Source organism: Antechinus flavipes, chromosome 3 (genome assembly GCF_016432865.1).
Source record: "Antechinus flavipes isolate AdamAnt ecotype Samford, QLD, Australia chromosome 3, AdamAnt_v2, whole genome shotgun sequence".
NCBI lineage: Eukaryota > Metazoa > Chordata > Mammalia > Dasyuromorphia > Dasyuridae > Antechinus > Antechinus flavipes.
The window spans coordinates 15291464-15313227 of NC_067400.1; the positions used below are offsets into that span (position 1 = coordinate 15291464).

The 21764-nt window shown below is 47.7% G+C and overlaps 1 protein-coding gene and 1 long non-coding RNA gene across 4 annotated transcripts in view; one reads left to right on the top strand and one right to left on the bottom strand.

Moving 5' to 3' along the window:
• The window catches only part of TIPARP (TCDD inducible poly(ADP-ribose) polymerase), a 45642-nt gene that overhangs the window by 8818 nt on the left and 15060 nt on the right, over positions 1–21764 (top strand). For both annotated transcript variants that reach the window (XM_051983072.1, XM_051983073.1), the window contains exons 3-4: positions 18512–18680; positions 20834–21015. In XM_051983072.1, coding sequence (XP_051839032.1) covers positions 18512–18680; positions 20834–21015 — 351 coding nt within the window. The remainder of the gene's footprint in view (positions 1–18511; positions 18681–20833; positions 21016–21764) is intronic.
• On the bottom strand, positions 7567–9380 carry LOC127552815 (uncharacterized). Of its 2 annotated transcripts, none has more exons than XR_007951576.1 (3): positions 9084–9380; positions 8928–8959; positions 7567–8751 (listed from the first exon to the last, which is right to left on the bottom strand). It is a non-coding gene; the product is annotated as an uncharacterized LOC127552815 (long non-coding RNA). The 2 variants fall into 2 exon arrangements; XR_007951575.1 differs by having other exon boundaries at positions 9056–9146.

Sequence of the window (21764 nt, forward strand, 5' to 3'; positions counted from 1 at the left end):
TTGTAAAGCTGGTCTCTCTATGCAGATTGCGCGCAACCCGGAAGCGGCCCTTCTCGGCACTTTGTCTGCTGCTTGGGGAAGGGCCAAGGCTCCGGGCTCACCGATGGGTGGCGGCTGGTGGGGTGGCTTGTTGGCAGCCGTTGATGTGGCCTGGTAACTGAGGGGCCCGGAAAGTTCGGTTCCGGGCCCCCCGCAGCCCCTCCTGGGGAGAACGAGTCGGTTCCGGTTCTGCAGATGTTAGTTAACCCCAAAAGGCCCCCGGCCTGTTCATTTTATTCCTCAGGTGACAAAGTTCTATTGGCCGGTCGCCTGGGGTCCTTTTCCGGGCCTTGATTCTTTGCGTCTCCGAGCACATTTTCAGCAGAACTTAGCGCCTGCTGATCTAACTGGTTTAAGTGGAAGAGTTTTTGTTCTTCCTCCCGCCCCCTCCCCGGTCTGCCCTTCAGCCTGACTGATGAGACACTAGGGTTTGCCACGGACTTTGCCTTTGTCCATCTGCCGGCGGTTAGGGCCGGCATCAGCTGGACCGGGCTGGGCCCGAACCTCGGCGGATCCGGCCCCGAGACTTCCCTCTGAACCTTGGCTAGGCCTTGGAGTGTTTCCACACTGCGACCGTGCGCTCTCAGGGGGGGAACCCCCACACAACTGAATGTTTTGTTTGGGGCCTGAGAGGAGGGATTCTGTGACGGGCTGAGGCTGGCTGTCAGTGGGAGGGAATAGTCTGATGGCCGAACTCAGCAGTTTTGAAAGCCCCACACTAATCGTCCGGGTATTGTGGCGGATGATTGGGATTGTTGGTGGAGGCTGTGCTAATCTGGTTTTCAAATCTCGGCCCCCATTTGGCCAGGGCCCTCTGTGTGAAGGGAGCTGGAATGTTCTGGAAGGTGGGACCACTGAGTATAGGGGCGGTTTCCCACTTGCCTTTGGAGTTCTCCCGTCCCCGGGTGACCCGAAGGGAAGGGAACACGCAGGATCCCGCTTTTGTTTGGTCTTCGCTCCAAGCCCAGGCTTCTGTTCCTCCTTTAGCAACCAGGCTGTTGTTGACAAAAAAAAGGGAGTTGATCTTGCTGGAGGATTAAGCTCAGAGTGTTGTCATATTCTCGGTTTCTGTGCAATTTCACTGGGGTTGTTTCTGAGAGTGCTTTTCTGCTCCTGGGATAACAGCATCAGGTGACTTCACAGGCAGCCTTCCCCCAGCTGGTCATCCCAGAGTCCCCACTTATCCTAGATGGAACTTGCTTTGTTTTCATCTCTTTCCCGGTGGATTGTAAGCTCCCCGAGATCAAGAGCTGCCCTTTGGGGTCTTAGAATGGCACTTGGCACATAGTAGGCCTGTAGTAATTGTGTGTTGATTGATCCTTTGATTGATGGATGATGATAAACTGTCAGAACACTTCCTGGCACATTAGCCTATGACCTTTATTCTAATTTGCCTTTCCTCCATCATCCCCACCTTCTCGCCCCCTCCCCAACCCCCCCAAGGACCCCTGCCTTTACTTCTGCTTTGCCCAAATCGCTCAATTAAACAAGTTAGCTCTATGGCCCGCACAGCTGTGGCAATGTATGAGCTAACTCATTATGTGTTATTGATAAGACTGGAGAGGAACGAACAGCTGAAACTCCCTCACTAGGCCTTGTGACATTTTGGTATTTCTTGAATATATACAGCTGGATGGGTTTGAATTTATTTTTAAAAAGCAAGAGAAAGAGAGAGGAGAAGAGAAGAGGGAGTCTCTCTGTAAGCAAGATGTGCCTGAAGTGACTTTGCAAATGGGCTGCCTGGTGCTGAAGAATAATGCCTCCGATGAATTTATTCTCTGTACCTCTTTGTACTGCTATTTACATATGAAATAAAACTAATTGGCTTCTATCTCACACATCCAGAGAAGTTCCTTGCCCTTGGGTAGAGCTATCTGGAGAATCAACAGCAATCACTCCATCATTTCTTTTCTGGTTTTATCTTTTTTTTTTTTTTAACCCCCAACAAGAAGTGAATTCTGGGTCTTGGGAAGAAGCAGCTGTCACCTGGCTCCAGGTCATTTTTTTCCCCTGATGTCCTCCTGGCAATTAAACCAACCTCCCAGAGGTAAAGATGAGAAGGAGTCAATCAGAAGTTTCTTATGGGTTATCTGTTGGGCCCAGATGCACCCCGCTCCCTTATCAGGAGAAAGCAAAGGGCAATGAGTTGTCATCAGAGAAGCTCAGGGGGGGGGGTGGCTTTTATTGTGGGTAAATTGCCCCACAGAAGCCCTCCTCTGGTGCCTTCCTGTGGCAGCCCAGCCACCCCGGGTTCTCAAAAGTTAGGCCAGAAACATGAGGCCCACTGGCGGCTCCCACCAAGCTAGCCAGGGGTTGTCCAAGCACCGGCCTGGCAAACTCTGGGGATCCCTCTCCTGAGGTTAGCCAGGAGACGAGGAAATGTTGGGGGACCGGAAGTGAAGAACATCACCCGCTAATTCCAATTCAACAAACATTGATTAACTATGGTATGGCAGGGACCGGTGAGAGACAAAAATAAGACAGTTCTTGTTCTCTGGGAGCAAGTGCAGCCTCTGTGTCTGTACCTCCATATCGCCTCACTAAGTGAGGAGGGAGAACATTGCTAAGTAGGAGAAGGGAGCCTCTCTTTCCAAAGGCACCAGAAAGAAGGTATTTGAAGGATTCTGAGAAGCGGAGATAAAGAAAGAATGAATGCATGGGGGGTGGCTGGTGAATGTATGGAGGAGGCAGCTGGAATGTTGAGTTCAGAGAACATGGAGTACTTGGGTGGGGATGGCTTGTAGCCTGCATGGAGGGGGGGAGCCGGTGAAAAGGGGGGAAAGCCAGGTTGGAGCAGAGTGGGGAGGGAGGGCCATCAGGGCCAAGTGAGGCGTCGGGGTTGGATTCCAAGCAGTTAGGAGGGCACCTTGAGGTGACGTGGTCAGATCTGTGCTTCTGGAAGGGTATGTTGGCAGCAGTCTGGATAAGAGATCCCCTTACCTCGAGGGAAGCACTTGTAATAGTCTGGGAAACAGGGACTGAGAGCCTGAATTAGCTTGGGGGCCATGGGGAAAAGAAGTACCTGTGTGGAAGTTGTCAAGTGACTGATTGGCTACGGCAGGTGTGAGGGAGAAGGAAAGGGACACTGAAAATGAAGCATGTTGTTTCTCCCCTTCCTGAGAGATGATAGACTCAAGATAGAGAGTGAGACATCTTTTCAGTTACGATCAACTTGGGAATTTATGTTGCTTGATTTTGCATATTTGTCACCAGAAGTTTTGGTTTCCTTTTTCCAACTGGAGGGGAAATTCAGAGAAAGGGAGAGGCTAGCGATAAGGTTCCCGGTTTTAGAAAAGAAGAAAGGGAAGAAGGAGGAGGGAAAGGCAGCAGAGGAATCTCAGTCACAGGAGTTTTGAAAATTAGGGGTTGAATTTATTATATACTGAAAAGAAAGTCAAGTTCTACAAATCAGGTTTGCAGTTTGATGTATAATCATCTCATTCTGCAACATATATGGAAAGGCTCATTGTATTTGGTACTGAAGTCAGAATTTTTAAAAATGAAGAAGTCTAAAAAAAAGTCAAGGATAATTTCAAAATTATGAACTGGGTAACTTGAAGGATGGTGCTGTCCCCAAGAAAGCTAAAAAAAATGGGTAGGAATAGGGAATTTAGGGGTAATCTGGGGAGTTCTCTTTTGAATATGTGGAGTTTGAGGTGCTAGGTTGAGATGGCGACGCAAGGCCGAAGCCTGAGAGAGAATTAAGGCTATTTATCAATATTTAGGAATTGTTTTTGTAGAGATGAGAAGTGAACCCCTGGAAATTCTCAGAAACCAAATGATGAGAAAGAAAAAAGCAGGTACAGTAGAGAGCCTGGAATGAAGGGGCATTATGATCCAGTTAGGACTTTCAAAGCAATTATTCAGATAGAGACTAAGGAGTCAGTTAACTGCATTTATTCAGTCTTTACAGTATCAAGCACTGTACTAAGTGCTGAGAATCAATCAGTCAATCAATAAACATTTATTTAAAAACCTTAAGGCTTCTTGGGTGCCAGGTGTTAAGTAGAAAGACAATCCCTGCCCTCAAGAAGCTTACATTCTAATGGGGGGGAAGATAGTTTTTGGGGGAGCAAGGTACCCACTATGGGCATAACTAAGAAGTGGAAAGGTTAGAAGTGCAGCGTAAGAGAATCTACGCTGAAAAGGATTGTCAGAAGATACCGAGAGGTCAAGGAGGAGAAAGAATGAGATTTAACAGCAGAGAGAGACAGAGTATTACCCCTACAAGGGCAAATGAAGTAACTATTTGTAAAAAAAAAAAAAACAGGGGTATTTATATAACAGCACTTTTAGATTTTCAAAGTGCTTTAGAAATATTTGGTCCTCACAGTTATGATAATTGTTTATTATTTTTACATTCTATTTTGTAGTATTATAGGGAAGCCATGTAGTATTGGGCCTGGAGTCAGGAAGTTCAAATCTGGCCTCAGACACTAACTGAGTGACCCTGGGCAAATCACTTTACCCTGTTTGCCTCAGTTTCCTCAGTTGGAAAATAAGCTAGAAAAGGTAATGGCAAATCATTTCAGGAACTTTGCCAAGAAAACAAAAATGGTTTGGTTTACTTATTTGTAAAACAGGAACAGAGACAGAAGGGGGAAGGGGGAGAAAGGGAGGGAAAGAGAACAAGAAAGAGAACAACCAGTGCAATTTCAGTTGGAAATTTAATTGAAAGGAGTTGAAAGATGAATGAGGGGTCTAGAATTTTTTTCCTGGTCTTGTCGAGAAGATGCCATTTTCTTGGGTGGAAGGAATTCTCACACTCATGATAGGAACTTTGAATTATTGAAGTATAGGGAGGTAAGAGGTCATACAAAATAATAGAAGGAATTACTCTGCATAATGGAGCCAAACCAAGGTCCTTCCTCGTTTCTGTGTTAGCTAAGGGCTCGTGATCACATGTCATACTGTACTTTGCCACCCCATAAACACACAAGGGAGGCAATGAGCTAACTCTAAAGTTCACCCTTTTTTGAGCAACTCTCTTTGGGGTGCAGCTATCTCTTCTCAGTTCTGGTTATTGTTGCTGGGACGAGTGCAGAGGGAGGAAACTGTAACCAGCAGGAAGGTGTGTCCCTGTGGTGTGGGTGACTGTATTTATTCTCGTTCTTTTTTTTTGGTTTCTGCTATCTTCCCAGCTGATGGCTCAAGAATCAGTACGAGGTGGGATGTTTACAGTGAAAAAGAGATCAGTCTTATTGAGAGCCAGGGATGACTTTTCTTCTCTTTGTAGAAAACTAGTGACTCAGAAGCTCGCACTAGTTAGTGAACCTTGTGTGAGAAGTATATAAAACCCGACCTCTGCTAGTTACTTCATTCACGCCTGTGTCCTTTGGGTGACAGCCTTTCTAAGCTTAGGAAGGGACTTCTGGACGACCGTGATGAGACAATGAACTTCCCATATCAGGAGGAAATTTGGAAATATTCTTGTTTCGAGCTCGTCTTACGAGAAGATTTGTTTTCTGAAATATCTGTCTTCAGTGAAACCAGAGAGGGAGGCTGGGACTTTGGGAGGGGATTGCCTCATGACTCCCCCCTCCCTCCCTATCCTTACCCCATTAGGCGAGCTAGAGGGGGCTTTTCCTTCCTGTCCCTGTGGAGCGGAGGAATCGGGGGTCAGTGCAGGTGGGAGAGGAGTCTGGCCCGGGCGCTCTGTGCACCCACAGAATTCCGCAGAGCCCCTGCACCTGAGCAGGGCGAGGACACAGGGCCAAGGGCCCCCAAGCCTTCCACTCGCTTCCTGCTGCCTCGTTGCTCTTGGGTTTCTGCTTGTCACCTGGCTTCTTTCTTTCACTTTTGGGTGTGAGAGAATGTAAATGACAGTTCTCCCCCCTTCCCTTCCCCACCCAGTCCTTTATTTCCCCCCTCTTCACCACCCCCCAAGGTTCTGCCCTGAAGGGATGAAAGCAAAGGGACCTGAAGAGCTCCTGGCTCTCTTCTGCATCGGGAACGCCCGGTTGCTATGCTACCAAATATCAGGGACCCTGTGCGGAACGTTCTAGCATTAGTTTGTTACTCCACCTTAATTGGGACCATTTTAGCTAATCAATACAAGCGAGTCCGGAGGGAACTTTTTCCTCTAGAGAAACAACATGGCGGTGTCTAGATATGTGGTTTCCATTGGCCGCTCTCGTGCCTTGGTCAAGATGTCCAGACTCACACAGGCAAAATCTGAAACAACCCTGGTCCATCATTGACCCACAGATTCTAGGGAAACAATCCCCTACCCCCCATCCCACCGTACCCTCCCAGAGAGCAGATTTGGGGGAACAACCCTGGGACATCATTGGTCCACGGTCTCTGGGGAAACAATCCCCTACCCCCCATCCCACCATACCCTCCCAGAGAGCAGAGAGCAGATTTGGGGGAACAATCCTGGTCCATCATTGGCCCACGGTCTCTGTTTGGGGGAACAATCCCCTACCCCCCATCCCACCGTACCCTCCTAGAGAGCAGATTTGGGGGAACAATCCTGGTCCATCATTGGCCCACGGTCTCTGTTTGGGGGAACAACCCTGGGACATCATTGGTTCACAGTCTCTGTTTGGGGGAACAGTCCCCTACCCCCCATCCCACCATACCCTCCCAGAGAGCAGAGAGCAGATTTGGGGGAACAATCCTGGTCCATCATTGGCCCACGGTCTCTGTTTGGGGGAACAATCCTCTACCCCCCATCCCACCGTACCCTCCCAGAGAGCAGATTTGGGGGAACAATCCTGGTCCATCATTGGCCCACGGTCTCTGTTTGGGGGAACAATCCTCTACCCCCCATCCCACCGTACCCTCCCAGAGAGCAGATTTGGGGGAACAACCCTGGGACATCATTGGCCCACGGTCTCTGGGGGAACAATCCCCTACCCCCCATCCCACCGTACCCTCCCAGAGAGCAGATTTGGGGGAACAATCCTGGTCCATCATTGGCCCACGGTCTCTGTTTGGGGGAACAACCCTGGGACATCATTGGTTCACAGTCTCTGTTTGGGGGAACAGTCCCCTACCCCCAATCCCACCGTACCCTCCCAGAGAGCAGAAGAGGGAGAATGGAAAATTATATGCTTTATATATTAACAAGCACTTCCTGCTACTGTGAACCATGGGGAAGTGGGGTAGGAGAAAAATGACCCCATGCCCTGGATTCGAAAGACTCAGGTGAGGGATTGTTTTGACTCTTATTATCTGTGTGATTTTAAGTCCCGGCCTAAGTACCCGTTTCCTTCTCTCTGGCCCTGTCATGGACTGGTAGAAGCCTTAGGATAAAATGAACTTGGGATTATTTATAAAAAGTTACTTTTCCTGAGCCAAAGGGGTCATCCCAGCTGCTGGTCCAAGTGAGTGGAAGGCCTGAATAGATAAGCTTCTCGCCACCGATTGGGCCCGAACCTGAGCTCTGACATCGGTCCCGTCTGACGTCAGCCCAGGACCCTTTGCCCGGGCGGGAATGTTGTGGCGTCTCCTCCAGGGCTTGGCTCTTTTATAGCTGCTGCTGGCACTGGCATCTGCAGTGGGAAGTGGCGGCTAGAGTGACACAAGACCTTGTACGAAAGGAGCCCGGCGTTGGTGTCCCAGCTGTTCGGGTAGGAGCCGAGTTTCGCTTCCTGTTCCCGCGCGCATCGCGGTGTCTCATTTATTATAGTTACCGCTGTCTGGCAGTCTCCAAACAGGCCCTGCTGAATCAGGCAGAAAGCCGGCCCAGGCTTGGAAATCGAGCCCTTGTAGCGCGCGCTGTTAGGGGCCTGCCGTGCCAAGCGGGGCGCGGAGGAAACCCCCAAACGCAGCAGCCCCTGCCCTCGGGGTGGGGGCTCGCAGAACGCCCTGCAGGGCCGGGACAGGGGCACGGGAGGGAGGACTCAGGCGGCTCAGGGCCGTCGGGAGCCGGAGTTGGGTCTGGAGGAAGTTAGGGATTCTAGGAAACGGAGGTAATGCATTCCAGGCAGAGGGGACCGCCTAGGCAAAGGCACCAAGAGAGGAAATGGGATATCTGGCGTGGGGGGAGGAGAACGGCGCCGACCAGGGAGTACCCGAGGGGAGTCATGTGTATGAGAAGGGAAAGGGAGATGGAGGCCCGCTTGTTACCGGCTTCAAATACGAAACCCAGGAGATTGATCCCAGAGGTAACAGGGAGCCTCCCCAGGAAGTAGGGGAGCGACCATGCTTTAAAATGTCACTCAAAGTGGAGATGGCCACATCGCCTTCAATATAAAGTCATGATATATTCCTTTAAGTGTGACTCTTCTGGAATTACAAGTGAGTCAATCTGAGAGAAAGAAAGGGTCACCCCCACGCCTTTACTTCTCATCCTGGTAGCTTTCAAAACCAAAAAACCTCCCCTTGGCCACCCATGGCCGTATCTCCCATTAGAGTGTAAAGCCTTTGCAGACCGAGGCTGTCCTAGCTTTTCTTTTCGTATCCCCAGTGCTTACTCTGTTTGGCTATTTAGTCCTCCATCCACCCATTCTTCCACCTATTCATCCATCCATCCTTCTATCCATCCACCTATTCATGCACCCATCCATCCATCCACCTATTCATGCACCCATCCTTCCATCCACCTATTCATCCACCCATCCATCCACCCATCTATCCATCCATCCATCCATTCTTCCACCTATTCATCCATCTATCCATCCACCTATTCATCCATCCATCCTTCCATCCATCCACCTATTCATCCATCCATCCATCCACCTATTCATCCATCCATCCATCCACCTATTCATCCATCCATCCATCCATCCTTCCATCCATCCACCTATTCATCCATCCATCCATCCACCCATCTATCCATCCATCCACCCATTCTTCCACCTATTCATCCATCCATCCATCCACCCATCTATCCATCCATCCACCCATTCTTCCACCTATTCATCCATCTATCCATCCACCTATTCATCCATCCATCCTTCCATCCATCCACCTATTCATCCATCCATCCATCCACCTATTCATCCATCCATCCATCCACCTATTCATCCATCCATCCTTCTATTCATCCACCCATCCATCCATCCACCTATTCATCCACCCATCCATCCATCCACCTATTCATCCACCCATCCATCCATCCACCTATTCATCCATCCTTCCATCCATCCACCTATTCATCCACCCATCCATCCATCCACTCATTCTTCCATCCATTCATCCATCCACCTATTCATTCAGTTGTGAGCATCATTCCCCCTGAAAACCCCGTAAGCTCCCTTACGGAGGACGGATTGGACTCCGAGCCTTGTCTTTGTGCCTTTGGCATCCCAAGCACCTAATACTGGCTGATTGATACAGATACATCCATACAAGAACAGAGGGGCTCGATCTAGTTTGTAAGGAGGGGCTTTAATATAAAAAAGCTGTTGATGTTTCCCTCGGTCAGCTCTAGGGAAGCTCTGTAGACTCCTTTGCTTTGATCCAGTGGTTTTGACAAAGCCATTGTTTCAGTCACTGCTGCTTCTTCTAACCCAGGGGTGGCTGCTGAAATCTGCCTCTGGCAGGTGCCCAAAAGGTTTTGTTCCTTTAACTCTTGCCCCATGAACTTGATAAGGAGTCACTTGCAGGATCCCAAGGGTCTTAAAAAGTGCTGACTAAGCTTGACTCAAGAGCTCCCAATTATGGGCCCCCATTGGCACCTTAACCACTGTTTCTGCTTCGTGAATTCAGACTGCGCTGGCAGATGCTCATTTAAAGAAATAGAAGTTGTTTGTTTTTCCTAAAGGAAATACATGTATATGTGTTATATACATACATATGTGTATATGTGTGTGTGATATATAGTGTGTGTCTGGGTAGAGAGAGATAGCACAATGGATAGAAGACTGGGCCCAGAGTCGGGAAAATCTGAGTTCAAATCTGGCCCCAGACACTTATTGTGTGTGTGCTTCTAGGCAAATCACTTTGCTTCTCTTTGCCTCAGTTTCCTCATCTGTAAAATGAGAAAAGCAGCAGCACCTCCTTCCCTCCCAAGGTCGTGTTGAGAATTCGCATGAGATAATAATTGTAAAGTGCTTAATTCAGTGACACAAATAAGTGCTTTGTAAATATTAGCAAAATGTGTGCATAATAATATAATAATCAACTGCAACAATAGTCGATTATTTCTGGATGGGGGGAGGGAGGTAGTTGTGAGAGAGCTCATCCAGAGTGGAGAGGATCTTTTGCCTTTCTTTGCGTCCCAGGGCTTCTCTCAGGGCCTACCACATAGTGGGCACTTAAATGTTTGTTGAATGACCGTTGTGTGTGTATATACATATGAGTGTATTGTGTGTACGTACAGATACATACGTGCGCAGTGCACCATACCTAGGAAATGTATTCTTTTTGGAAGGGGAGAAACAGTTCTGGCCTCTGATTTCATCTGTTTTGGGAATCTCCAATGTGGAAATTTCCTCCATTGATGTCCATCAACAAATTATAGTTTGTAAGAGAAACACCTAGTTTTGGTTGGAGGGAGTGGGGGAGAAAGTAGGTGTTCCCACCAATGTGTTCACACCCACCCAATGGCTGACTTCCTACCAGAGTCAGAAAGGCAGCCCCCACCCATCTACTGGTCATCCGAGAACCTGGTAATTAACTTACTTTTTAATCTACTTAATGTTTTTAAATCAGCCAGGACTACAGAGAAACCTTTTTTTTAGCAGAATGGACTTTGGAGCACCTGGGATCCAGGGGGCCCTGATCAAATCAATCAGTGCTCTAGTCTCCCCTCGAAGTCCCTTACATCACCCAAGAATTATTGATCCGAAGGTCCCCAAAGAGGCGAATCTTTGGCCTAATTTCACCCAAAAGAACCAGAAATAGAGTGGATTCATTGTAGCCCTTTTCAATTTCCTATATAAGAATTTTGAAACCTCCATAACGTTTTTTCAATACTAAATATTTCATCACCCCACTCCACCCCTGCCCCCTGTTCTATTGCTCTCCAGGTTGAGAGACTATTCATAGAAATGTCATAGGTCACAACAAAAAATGGAAAAGCAATGTTTCTAAAACAGGAAGTGAGGGGAGTCCACGGCCCCCGAGCGTGGACAAACAAGTACGCGGGCTTTCCGTGAACCTTGGCGGCTCGGGAGGCGATGTTCGTTTTCATCGGGCTGGGACGTTACTGAGTATCTGCGTCAGGTCCCAGAGAACCCCTGGGCCGACAGATGGGTTTATTTGAAGACCAAAGGCAGCCACCGGGAGCCAGGTCTGTTTTGTTTAGTGTGCCTGTGAAATATTTCCAGAACTCTGTTTTCAGTCATCATCCTTATCTGGGCTTTACAACGGGAGGCCTGTACTTCAAACAGATGCCTTTTTACCTTTTGTCCTCTCATTTCACTGGAACGGATTCCTTCACGTGGCTTTTATCTCCCCTCCCCAAACCCCCATAGGGTGTGTAGCGGGGGTTCTTAACCCGGGGACCACAAAACTAAGAGCTTAAAATAGCTATATTTGATAAGCATATTCCAGTATAATTGAATTCCTTTATAATACTATGTATTTTACTTTATGAATTCAAAAACATGATCCCAAGAATGAGTCTGGATTCACCAGATGGCCAAAGGGGGAGAAGGAAGTAAAAGGCATGAAAAATGTCCAGGAGCCCCTGGTCTGAAGGGCTGAATTGTAACAAAATGGTCCCAGGTCCAAGAAGGGCATTTTCTTTTTTCACCAACACCCACACAAACACACACACATCCAAAGAAAGCCTGCCTCATTTTCTCCTTAATTTCAAAAAAACCCAATTCATCTCAGTTTTTTCCTTTGTAAAATGGAGGCCTTGGACTCAATGGCTTCCGAGCTGGGAGTCTCTATCTCCGTGACTGTCAGAAGGTGGGAAGCTTCCCAGGCTGATCTTGTTCTCCTGTTCCCAGGCCGGAGCCTGGCGCAGGTTAGACTTAAATGGTTGCTGGATAACTCTGGCTCCTGGGGCCTTTCCCCCGAGACTGTAAGCTTTCTGAAGTCAGGGACTATTTGATGTTTTCTCTTTGCATCTCTATAATCTAGCACAGAGCCTGGCACACAGTAAGAGCTTAATAAAGCCTCATTGATTTGGCTGAGCCATACAGAGCACAAAAGACTCGCTAATATTTATCCCTGTGATTATTTTAATCTAAGCATCCATTCCCTGGCTGGTGGTAAGAATTCAGCATCCTTCTTCAAAAGGGAGCTTCAGCAGTCCTGGTTTTTTCCTCTCTGTGATAGTTAGGTTACCATTTCTTCAGAGTTTTAACTACCTTGGCTCAGTTTACATCAACACAAATTAAAGATATAAAAAAGGTCTAAGTACGAAGTGAATTTTTTCTTGAGTCCTGATGAAAACAAAAATCTGCGCTATCGACTTCGGTTGCCACCAGACCTTCTTTTTTTTCCAGCCCCATTATTTTAAATGATTTCTAAATCATGAAGCTGCCCAGAAATAGCTCTTCTCTGTACTAGGGCCAAAGGAGGCGGGGGTGGGGACAGAATCTAGGAAAGATGGTGCCATTTATCGAGTCCAGTCCAGACAGATTCTGTTCTTCAAAGGCTTTTTCTCGCCGGTGTCCATTTCCTTGCCTTTGCTTGGGTGTTCACACCAACACTATCGACTGTTTCTCTGCAGCCTTATTTTTCTTCTTTCTGGTCTCTGCTTATCGGGGCCCACAAAGGAATAATGATCATGTGGGGGGCATATTTGCTGAATCAGTGTGGGTGTTGGCGCACGAGGCATTGATAAAATATGCTGGAGAATGTCAGACTTAATGAGTTTGTCAAGATATGTGCTCGGTGGGAGGAGAGCAGGGGGAGAGCACCTAAGCCAGGAGAAGGGCGCCTCTTGTTCCAGGCAAGTTATTTTGTGTGTGGAGCCTCATGATCGTGTGTGTGTGTGTGTGTGTGTGTGTGTGTGTGTGTGTGTGTGTGTGTGTGTGAAGGAAGCCTGTGGAAGCAGAGCTTTTCAGCTGGGAAGTGACTCCCATCCATCCTTCAGGGTATAACCTCACCCAGACTCGATTTCTCTCGAATTCTCCCTGGAGCCATTGTTCTTAGGAAATCAATTCTGGTTCCATTAACTTGCTGAATTTCTAGGACCCTAGGACCCCTGACTCTCTCTTTTCACATCCCAGGTTTTTTTTTTCTTTTTGATAATTCTTTTCACATTCTGAATGTAGATTTAGAGCTGGAAGGGATTTCTGAAGCTATCTAGTCCAACCCTCTCCTTTTTACAGAGAAGGAAACTAAGGCACAGTTTGTTAATTAGACCATCCCTCTCTCTTTTACAGAGAAGGAAACTGAGGCACAGTTTGCCATTTAGACCAGCCCCTTCATTTTTATAGAGAAAGCGAGATACATTTTCCTAAGTGAAACCCAGGAAGCCTTGAATGACTTGTCTGAGGTTACATAGGTAGTAAGCATCAGAGGTGGGATTTGAACCCAGTCCTTTGATTTCAGGGTTTTTTTTTAAACACCCAAAGGTGAGAAAAATGAGAAATGTCACAAAAACTCTTGTATGACATTGACAAATGCTTTGCCAACTACAACCCTTACGATAGACAGTGCAAGAATTATCATCTTCATGCTGCAGATAGGGAAACTCGAACCAGATAATGGGTATAAGGCTCTAGCGCAGTGCCTGGCACATAGTAGGCTTATTTTATTCCTCAGGGCAATCCCAGCTCCTCAGGCTCCCAAATTAGGAGTCGGCTTGGAATCCTCACTTTTCTTACGACCCTCCCCAACCTAGAGCCAAGCGGTTACCAAGGCCTCTGGATTTCATCTCTGCAGCGTCCCTCAAATCTCTCTTCTCCCCTCTGACACCATCCTCACTCTAGCGTGGGCTGTCTTTCCCTAACTCCTGGGGGTGCCTGCTTCCAGTCCCTCCTCCATTCAGAAGCCAAAGTCCAGGTCAGCCCATGTTTCTCTCTCTGTCTCTCTCTCTCTCTCTCTCTTTCTCTCTCTCTCTCTCTCTCTCTCTGTCTCTCTCTCTGTCTCTCTCTCTCTCACACACACACAGACATACACCCCTCTCCAATGACTTCATGTTGCCTCCAAGAACAAATATAAAATGCTCTGTTTGGCGTTCAAGGCCCCAGTGATCCCATGTGCTCTCCAGTTGGTACGTGGCCAAACAAGACTCTCCATCTCCCAACCCCAGGCAGTTTTGGGGCTGTGCTCCATGCTTGGGATGCCCTCTCTCTCTTCCTCCACCTACTGACTTCCCTGGGTTCCTTTAAGTCCCAACTAACGTGACTCCTCCTTCACCCCTCTTAATTCGCCCCCTCCTTTCTTCTGTTCATGATTTCCCACCCACCCTTTCTGCAGCTTGTTTGTGAATGTCTGTTTACATGTTGTCTCTTCCATTAGCCTGCAAGCTCCTTGAAGGCAGGGACTGGCTGTCATTTGCCTTTGCCACTCAGAGTCTGACATGTAATAGCCAGTTATATAAATGTCGGTTGATTGTGAGCCGCTGTCGTAGCCCCAATCTCTCCGTCTCTCCCGTCTTCTCATCCCTCCCTCTCCTGCCTTTTGGGACCAAACCCCCACAGTCGTTTTTCTCCTCCACTTCTCATCATCTTCTCCACCCTAGAGTCTGCCTCCTGACCTTGTGACTCCGCCCAAACTTCTCTGTCCAGTTACAGGTGAGCTTTCAATGACCAAGTCCATTGGCTTTTCCTCAGCCCTCGCCCTCTCGGCCTTTGCCATTGGCGATCGCCATCTTCTCCTGGATCTTCTCTCCCAAGTGTTTGTCATAGTGCCCTTTCTGGGTGCCCCCCATGGCTCTATTTTGGACCCTTCCTCTCTCTGTATTCTTTCATTTAGTGATATTATCCACACTCATGGATCCGATTCGGTTTTCATTTCCAAGCTGAGTCTAGTCCTGATGTCTCCGCTGACCTGCGGTCTTGCTCTTCCATGTCACCCATCGATGGCGTTTGCTCAAGATGGCGGCTTGATGCATAAAAGCTGTTGGGAAGGGGGGGAGAAAGCCGGTCTTCAGGACCCTACGTCACCACCAGGGAAAGGTGACATTATTGGCTCCTTTCAAAACCATGTCTGTTCAAAGGAGATCAGGTGATCAGATGAATCTTTAAAGATGAAAGCTGTAATGTTTTCAGTGATTGGAGTGAATCTGAACGCTCCAAAAAAGCAGCAGATCCAAGCTAAACAGCACTTTTGCCATCAGTCTCTGCAGCATTTGATTGTAATTAGTGATGATTTGTTGCCGCCCCCCAATAGACTGGCCCCGGGTGAAACTTAGCGGTCGCTAGCGCTCTCATGGAAATCAAGATACAGGGCGTCTTGCCCCCCAAAGTAGCCATTACTTGAACAGTGGCCAGAATAAAACTCGCTCGGTAATAGTTTCAGCATGTGAGAGCCTTTCCCACCCTCGAGCCAGAGCTCTGAGGCCTCAGAACATGCTTGTCAATTAAACGAATGACTTCCAATACCCAGGAAATGGAGCCAGGAAAAAGCAAGGACCATGCACGTACCGTGCGATGAAATTCTCTTTGACCTCCTTGTGGAATTCCTAATTATTTGCCCATAATTGAGAGCAAATCAACTAGAGATTAAGTTTAAGAGGAAGCACGTTTCATTTGGAATCGGGGAGCTTAGGGAAGGGTGGCTGTGGCAAAGCTTAGGGGCTTTCTGAGACGGAGCAGAGGGCCCCGCCGGAGTCACGGGGCGCAGGTTCCACTTGGGCAGGCGACTTCCTTTCTTGACCCGGTTTGAGTTGATCGGAGGGCCTCCCAACTGGAAAGCTAAGATCCTCCGAAGGGGCCCTGCAGGTTGCAGCGAGCCCACTACAATGGCGAGGACGTATTGGCGTGTCATCCAAGGAGGAGCGCCGGCTCTCGGTGGCGTGGTTCCTTTTAAGCAGCAGGTGTGTTCCAGGGACCACCGTTCCCTCTTCCATTTAGATACACAATGGCCCAGTTTAGTCGCCATGGGGTGGGAGGTTGTGGCCGAAAGCTTTCACTCACTCATCCCGGGCCCCTCTGTCCATGAAATGTCTCTGAAGCATTGCCCGCTCGCTAATGATCTAGACCAGGGTCGGTGGGGCCGACTGGAGGGTCCCCTGTGGGGACGAGGAGGATGTGGGGGGACAATGGGAGCTCTCAGGGACCTGGATCAGATCCTCTCTCCCGCTTCCTGCCTGAGTCACGGGGCCTTTCCGAAGCTCAGTTTCCTCTTCTGTTACATGAAGGTCAGATGGCCTGGAAAGTCCTCCCAGTTCTCCAGTTAATGTTTCTTGTGTGGAAAAGGGATTTCATTTCCCCCTCCCCTCCTTCCTGTCTCCATCTCTCTGTGTCTCTGTCTCTGTTAGCACTAACAGTGAGAGTTTCTAGGCTCCCTCGCCCACGTGACGCGCCATGGTGGCCGGTTATATTTGGAACCCCACGTGATGAGGGAGGAGGGCCTACTGCTTTCCAGCCGGAGTGAGCTCACTGGGGCAGAATTGCTCACTCCTCCCCTCCTCTTTTCCACCCTGCACTTGTCCCATTATTGTAAAGCCGCATTCATCCCAACCCTGCTAATTAGTGTGTGGGGGAGAGAGCTTGGGACTCGTCCACTTTCCCTTTGCTGCTGCCGGACCCTGCTCCCGAGGCCAGTCACTCTCCCAGGAGTGCCCGGGGCTCCGTGTCGTCTCGCTCCTGCTCTGCCAGTGGGACTGTGGCCAGTTTACATGCACTGGCAGCATGACCAGTACACCCTGTGCCCGACCTCGGGAGCCGGCCGGCCGGGGTGCTCGGACCAGTGACCCCGTTAGCTCCGTCCAGCTCGGTGGCCCGGTTTGACACCCTTCCAGTGACAGGCAGGGAACGTCAACTTAATAGCAACAATCTGTCCAAACACCTGGATTTTCCCATGCAGCCCCATCTCTCCATTAGCCAGATGGAAGGAAGTCAGCTTGTGCACTCCAAGGGTCGATTTTAAGTTTCTCTCTGGCAAATTGAGCTGCTTTTCTAGTATTAACAAGGAAGAGCCTTCCATGTTTTCAGATGTCACCTAATTATAGAACTTTCGCGAGGTTTTGAGCTCAAAGAGAGACTACAGCCTTGTTTTCTAGTCTCTCCTTTTACTGAAAAAAAAACCAGGCCGGGATTTGACCAAGGGGTCAACTGGGCAGTAGATGGCCGAGCTGGGATTCTGATGGAGCTGGTCCCTCTCCCAGCCAGGGCACCTTCTGTTAGACTTCAGGATCACTCACTTCTCCCAGGCTTCTGACAACAGCCATTATTTAATGATGTTTAAGGTTTGTTTGTTTAAAAGAACATCCATTTGTTTTCCAAACTTAGAGGCTGCTCCATTACAAAAACAGCCCAAGTGGTATTTTTTTACGAGGCTCCCCTTTATGAATCAGACGTGTGAAGTTCCTAAAGGGCTCTGATTCATACGGCAGCCTCTCCGAGTGGGGATTTCTTGTTTCTTAACGGCCTTCTGGAGACCCGTATTGGGCTGTTTTTACAGTAACTCCGCAGCTACCCAGATAATCCCAACTATTCCCATAGATGAGTCTTCTAAGGATGAAAACCCAAGCCACGTTGGGGGATTTTGTTGTTGTCGTCATACCTTGCCGGAGTGTTTACACCCATTTACCAATCCTGCTCTTCATTACTGTTGGAGTAGAATCAGTGAGAATCGCCCAGCATTTGGATATTCTTCAGTTCCCCCTCTTCTCTCTCTCTCTGCCATTCATCAAGCAAAGAGAGACATTGCTGGTTTCAAGCCACAAGAGAGTCTGAAGCTTTGAATGATAGGCGATATTTATCAGGAACAATGATAGTGCGATTATTGAGTGCCTACTATGTGCCGGGCATTGTGCTGAGCACATTAAAACATCTCATCTGATCCTCCACTCTGGGGGGTAGGGGCTGTTATTATACTCATTTTACACAGGGAGAAACTGAGGTAAACTGGGTGGAATAGATTGCTCAGGCTCACACAGCTAGGAAGTTTGAATTTGCTTTGTGATTAATGGGCTGTCCTCAGTACCTTGGACTAAGGATGCATTTGTAGGGAGGCCATTTGAATTCAGGTCTTCCTGATTTCAGACATGTTACTCTGCCTATTAAATCTAGCTCATTGGGTAATTGTGGAAAAGAAGTAGTCCCTACCATCAAGGAAAATTGCTTAGTGACTTGGGCTTCAGACACTTATTTTTTACATAATCTTGGACAAGTTGCTTAACTTTTGTGCCTCAGTTTCCTCCTCTATAAAATGACGGGATTGGTCTTGATGGCTTCTAAGATCCCATACAGTGTTAGACCTATGATCCTATGAAATAAGAAAAATGGGATTTGGAATTCTAGGTCAACAGAATGAAATAGGTACATGGGAGCTCATGCTTTGCTAACAGATTAACAAGATTTGAAGAAGATTCTGACTGTCCTTTTTATTCCTATTACTTTATAATGAGGAGCCTTCCTGCCTATTTCAGTGGGTTTTAATTCAAGCAAAAGCTGAAATGTAAGTTTATGAATGCACTAAATTTTGGTTCCCTTGCTCTTTTTAGGGGCCATGAATTCTGGGCAGATTTGAATGCAATGAGTGTGTACGACACAACTGAATTCGATCAGATTCGAAGACTTTCTACACCTTCTTCTTTGACTGTCAGCTCCAACTACCATACAGTCTGGAAGTATTTCTGCAGAGATCACTTTGGCTGGCGAGAATACCCAGAGGTATGGATTGTTAATCCTCAGAATAGCGCGGGCCATGATTTACTCTCTCCTTTCTCCCTCTGCCACTTGTATCTCAATGACCAGACACCCATAGCTGAGTATGGAAAAAAGCAGAGGACCTGGATTCAAATCCCATCTCTGAAGCCTTTTATCTGTATGACATTAAATATCTTTTTTTTTATAGCTTTTTATTTATGATATATGCATGGGTAATTTTTTTAGTATTGACAATTGCGAAACCTTTTGTTCCAATTTTTTCCTCTCCTTCCCCCAGAGGGCAGGTTGACCAATACATGTTAAATATGTTAAAGCAGGGGTCCTCAAACTACAGCCCGCAGGCCAGATGCGGCAGCTGAGGACGATTATCCCCCTCACCCAGGGCTATGAAGTTTGTGTTACTATAGTCCGGCCCTCCAACAGTCTGAGGGACAGTGAATTGGCCCCCTTTTTAAAAAGTTTGAGGAGCTCTGTTAAATACAATATATGTATACAGTGACATTAAATATCAATTTACCTTCTTGGTCCTCTGTTTTCTCATCTATAAAATGAATGAGGTTTGACTCCTTGGCCAATGAAATGCATGAATAAGGTGTGTTTGACTGTACGTGTGCTAATTAAAAAGAGCAAAAAGCAAGCAAACAAACTGAAAACCAAAAAATGGCTCACCAGATGGAAAATTGGCCCTTCTTAAAGTTTTCTTCATAATTTTTTCTTATTTTTCCCAGCATCAGAAATATAGTCTCATTTTTTGACAAAAACCAAATGCTAACCTCAGAAACTTGTCCAAGCCAGTAGAACATCGGGCTAAATTATTTATAGTAGGGGGTGGTAGGAGTGGTCGGTCTGTCTATGTGTGTTTGAATTTGAAAGTGAAACCCCAAAGATCAGTGTCGCCCATCCCTTCATTTGGAACAACTTTCGGTCCCAAGTGTGTTTATTGGAGTATCTCGGGGCCACACCTGGCCCACGGGAGGAGGGCATGTGATGTTGTTAGCATGTCGAGAGACTAAGAGAGAACAGTCACATTCTGTCCCCAGGAAGATGTACTTGCAAATGTTTATTGAGTTGTGGTCAGGCCAATCAATCATTCCTGTCTCAGACTCCGGCCTCTCTGCAAATGCATCCTTAGTCCGAGGTACTGAGGACAGCCCATTAATCACAAAGCAAATAAAGCAGAGGATGCTGGTCTCTTCTTCTTTTTTGGTGGAGGATACTGAGTCCTGTCTAAAAACCTTGAGATTGACTTCAGGGGATTAATTTCACATCCAAAGGATTTGGCTTTTCTTTGTGATTTAAATTTATTTTCTACCTGCGAACACATACAAAGAGAAAGCTGGATTATCTGTTTTAGATTCATCTCTTCTTTAACCAAAAAAAGGAATGAAGAGAGAAAATGGGGCACGTTAGTTACTAGATAGTGTCATGAGATGAAATGACTGTCTTTTAGCAAAGAAAGTGACTGTAAAATGTGTTCTCTAAGTAATTGGTCTGGCCTTTCCCTTTTTTCTTCACACAATTCCCTCTTTAATTCTTCTCATGGACATCCTTCCAATCTCAGGTGTCATAGCTCCAGAGTGGGATGGAATTAGTTACCTGTGGGCTTCGGGCCTAAGAGAACAAGCCCGTTAGCTTGTAATAACATCTGGGCTGGTGTTGTCACGTGAGAGAAGCCGAACCGAACACTCACTCTCTGGTCTTGCCTTCTTTACACAGAATAAATAAAAATTATTTTAGCCCAACATTGCCTTTTTTTTGACAAAGATACCAAGGATGAGTTGTAAAATGCATCACTGAAGGGGATATCCACATTAAGAAGATCCCAGGAGCAGAAACACTGTAAAGAGAAATTATTTTGTATTTGGAGCCGGAGGACCCAGGTCCCAGTCCTCATTAGCTATACGATGGTGGGAGTGTTCCTCCCTCTGTTTCTTCCTCTGTCGAATGATAGGATTGGATGACGTGGCTCCGGAGCTCCTCTAGCACTAAACCTCCGGGCTCGCATCCCTCTTTCTGGTGCCATGGCCCCGGCAACAGTGCTGGCCCCCAATACGAGCTGGTGAAGTTGGGGTTTGTTTTGCTTTGTTTTACGGCTCATTGATTTGCTTTCCCCTGGTCCGTTTTCTTTTCTAATTGAACAGTCTCTTGTTCAACAGTCTGTTATTCGGCTGATCGAAGAGACCAGCTTCCGGGGCCTGCGGGAAGTGCGGTTCTCCATGCTGCATCACCAGTACGTCCTGAACATCAAGGACAACTACCAGCAGAGCGTCTTCTCCCGGAGGATAATGAAAAAGCGGCCCCTGCTGCGGTCCTGCCTGGTGCTGATGCCTTATCTCCAGTAAGTAGCCCCAGAAGCGTGCGTCGTCGCCAGCCCCCACGGAGCTGCCCCTCTCTCCCTGGCTGCCTCTGGAGCCAGGGGGGAGCATCCTCCGAGGGGAGCGGATCCTTGGCGTCGATCGGCCTCATCTGCCGCCCTGGGCCCTCGGCCTAGTTTTATAATAGTGCTTATGACTAGTTATGGTTATAACAGGTTCCGACTTTAAGGTTTCCAAAAGGCTGAACCTGTTCGGTCACCGCTTCTACCAAGAAGAGATTTTATGGCTTACACAGCGTTGACGTTCCCTGCGGAACCACTCGGTGGAAGCCCTACGAGGCAGAGGCTAATGGTATCTGTGTGTATTGTTTACTGCTCCTATGATCTCACTTAAGTCGGAAATTTTCTATCGAGGCAATTCAGTCACTGCCCTGCAGCTGAGACTCTGAGATAATTGCTGAGATCCACCAAGCGGTTATGGGATGTAGTCGGGGTCATGCAACAAAGCTTACTTGTGCTCGAAGTCGCATTTGTAGCCCCGTCCTCCTGCCTCCGAGGGAAGTCTGTTCTCAGCGCTGCAGCGCTCCTTTCCTTTGTATAACCGACGGAAACTCCAGCGATGGGAAGGGACTTGGCCACTCACATAGTAGTAAGAGTTGGAAGGAAAGGGAGCTCCATCCCGAATCATTCCTGTCTCCAGGCCCAATGCTATTTCATAAAAACAAAACGAAACAAAACTTACCTGTTGCATCACCTTGATTTCCCAATACATC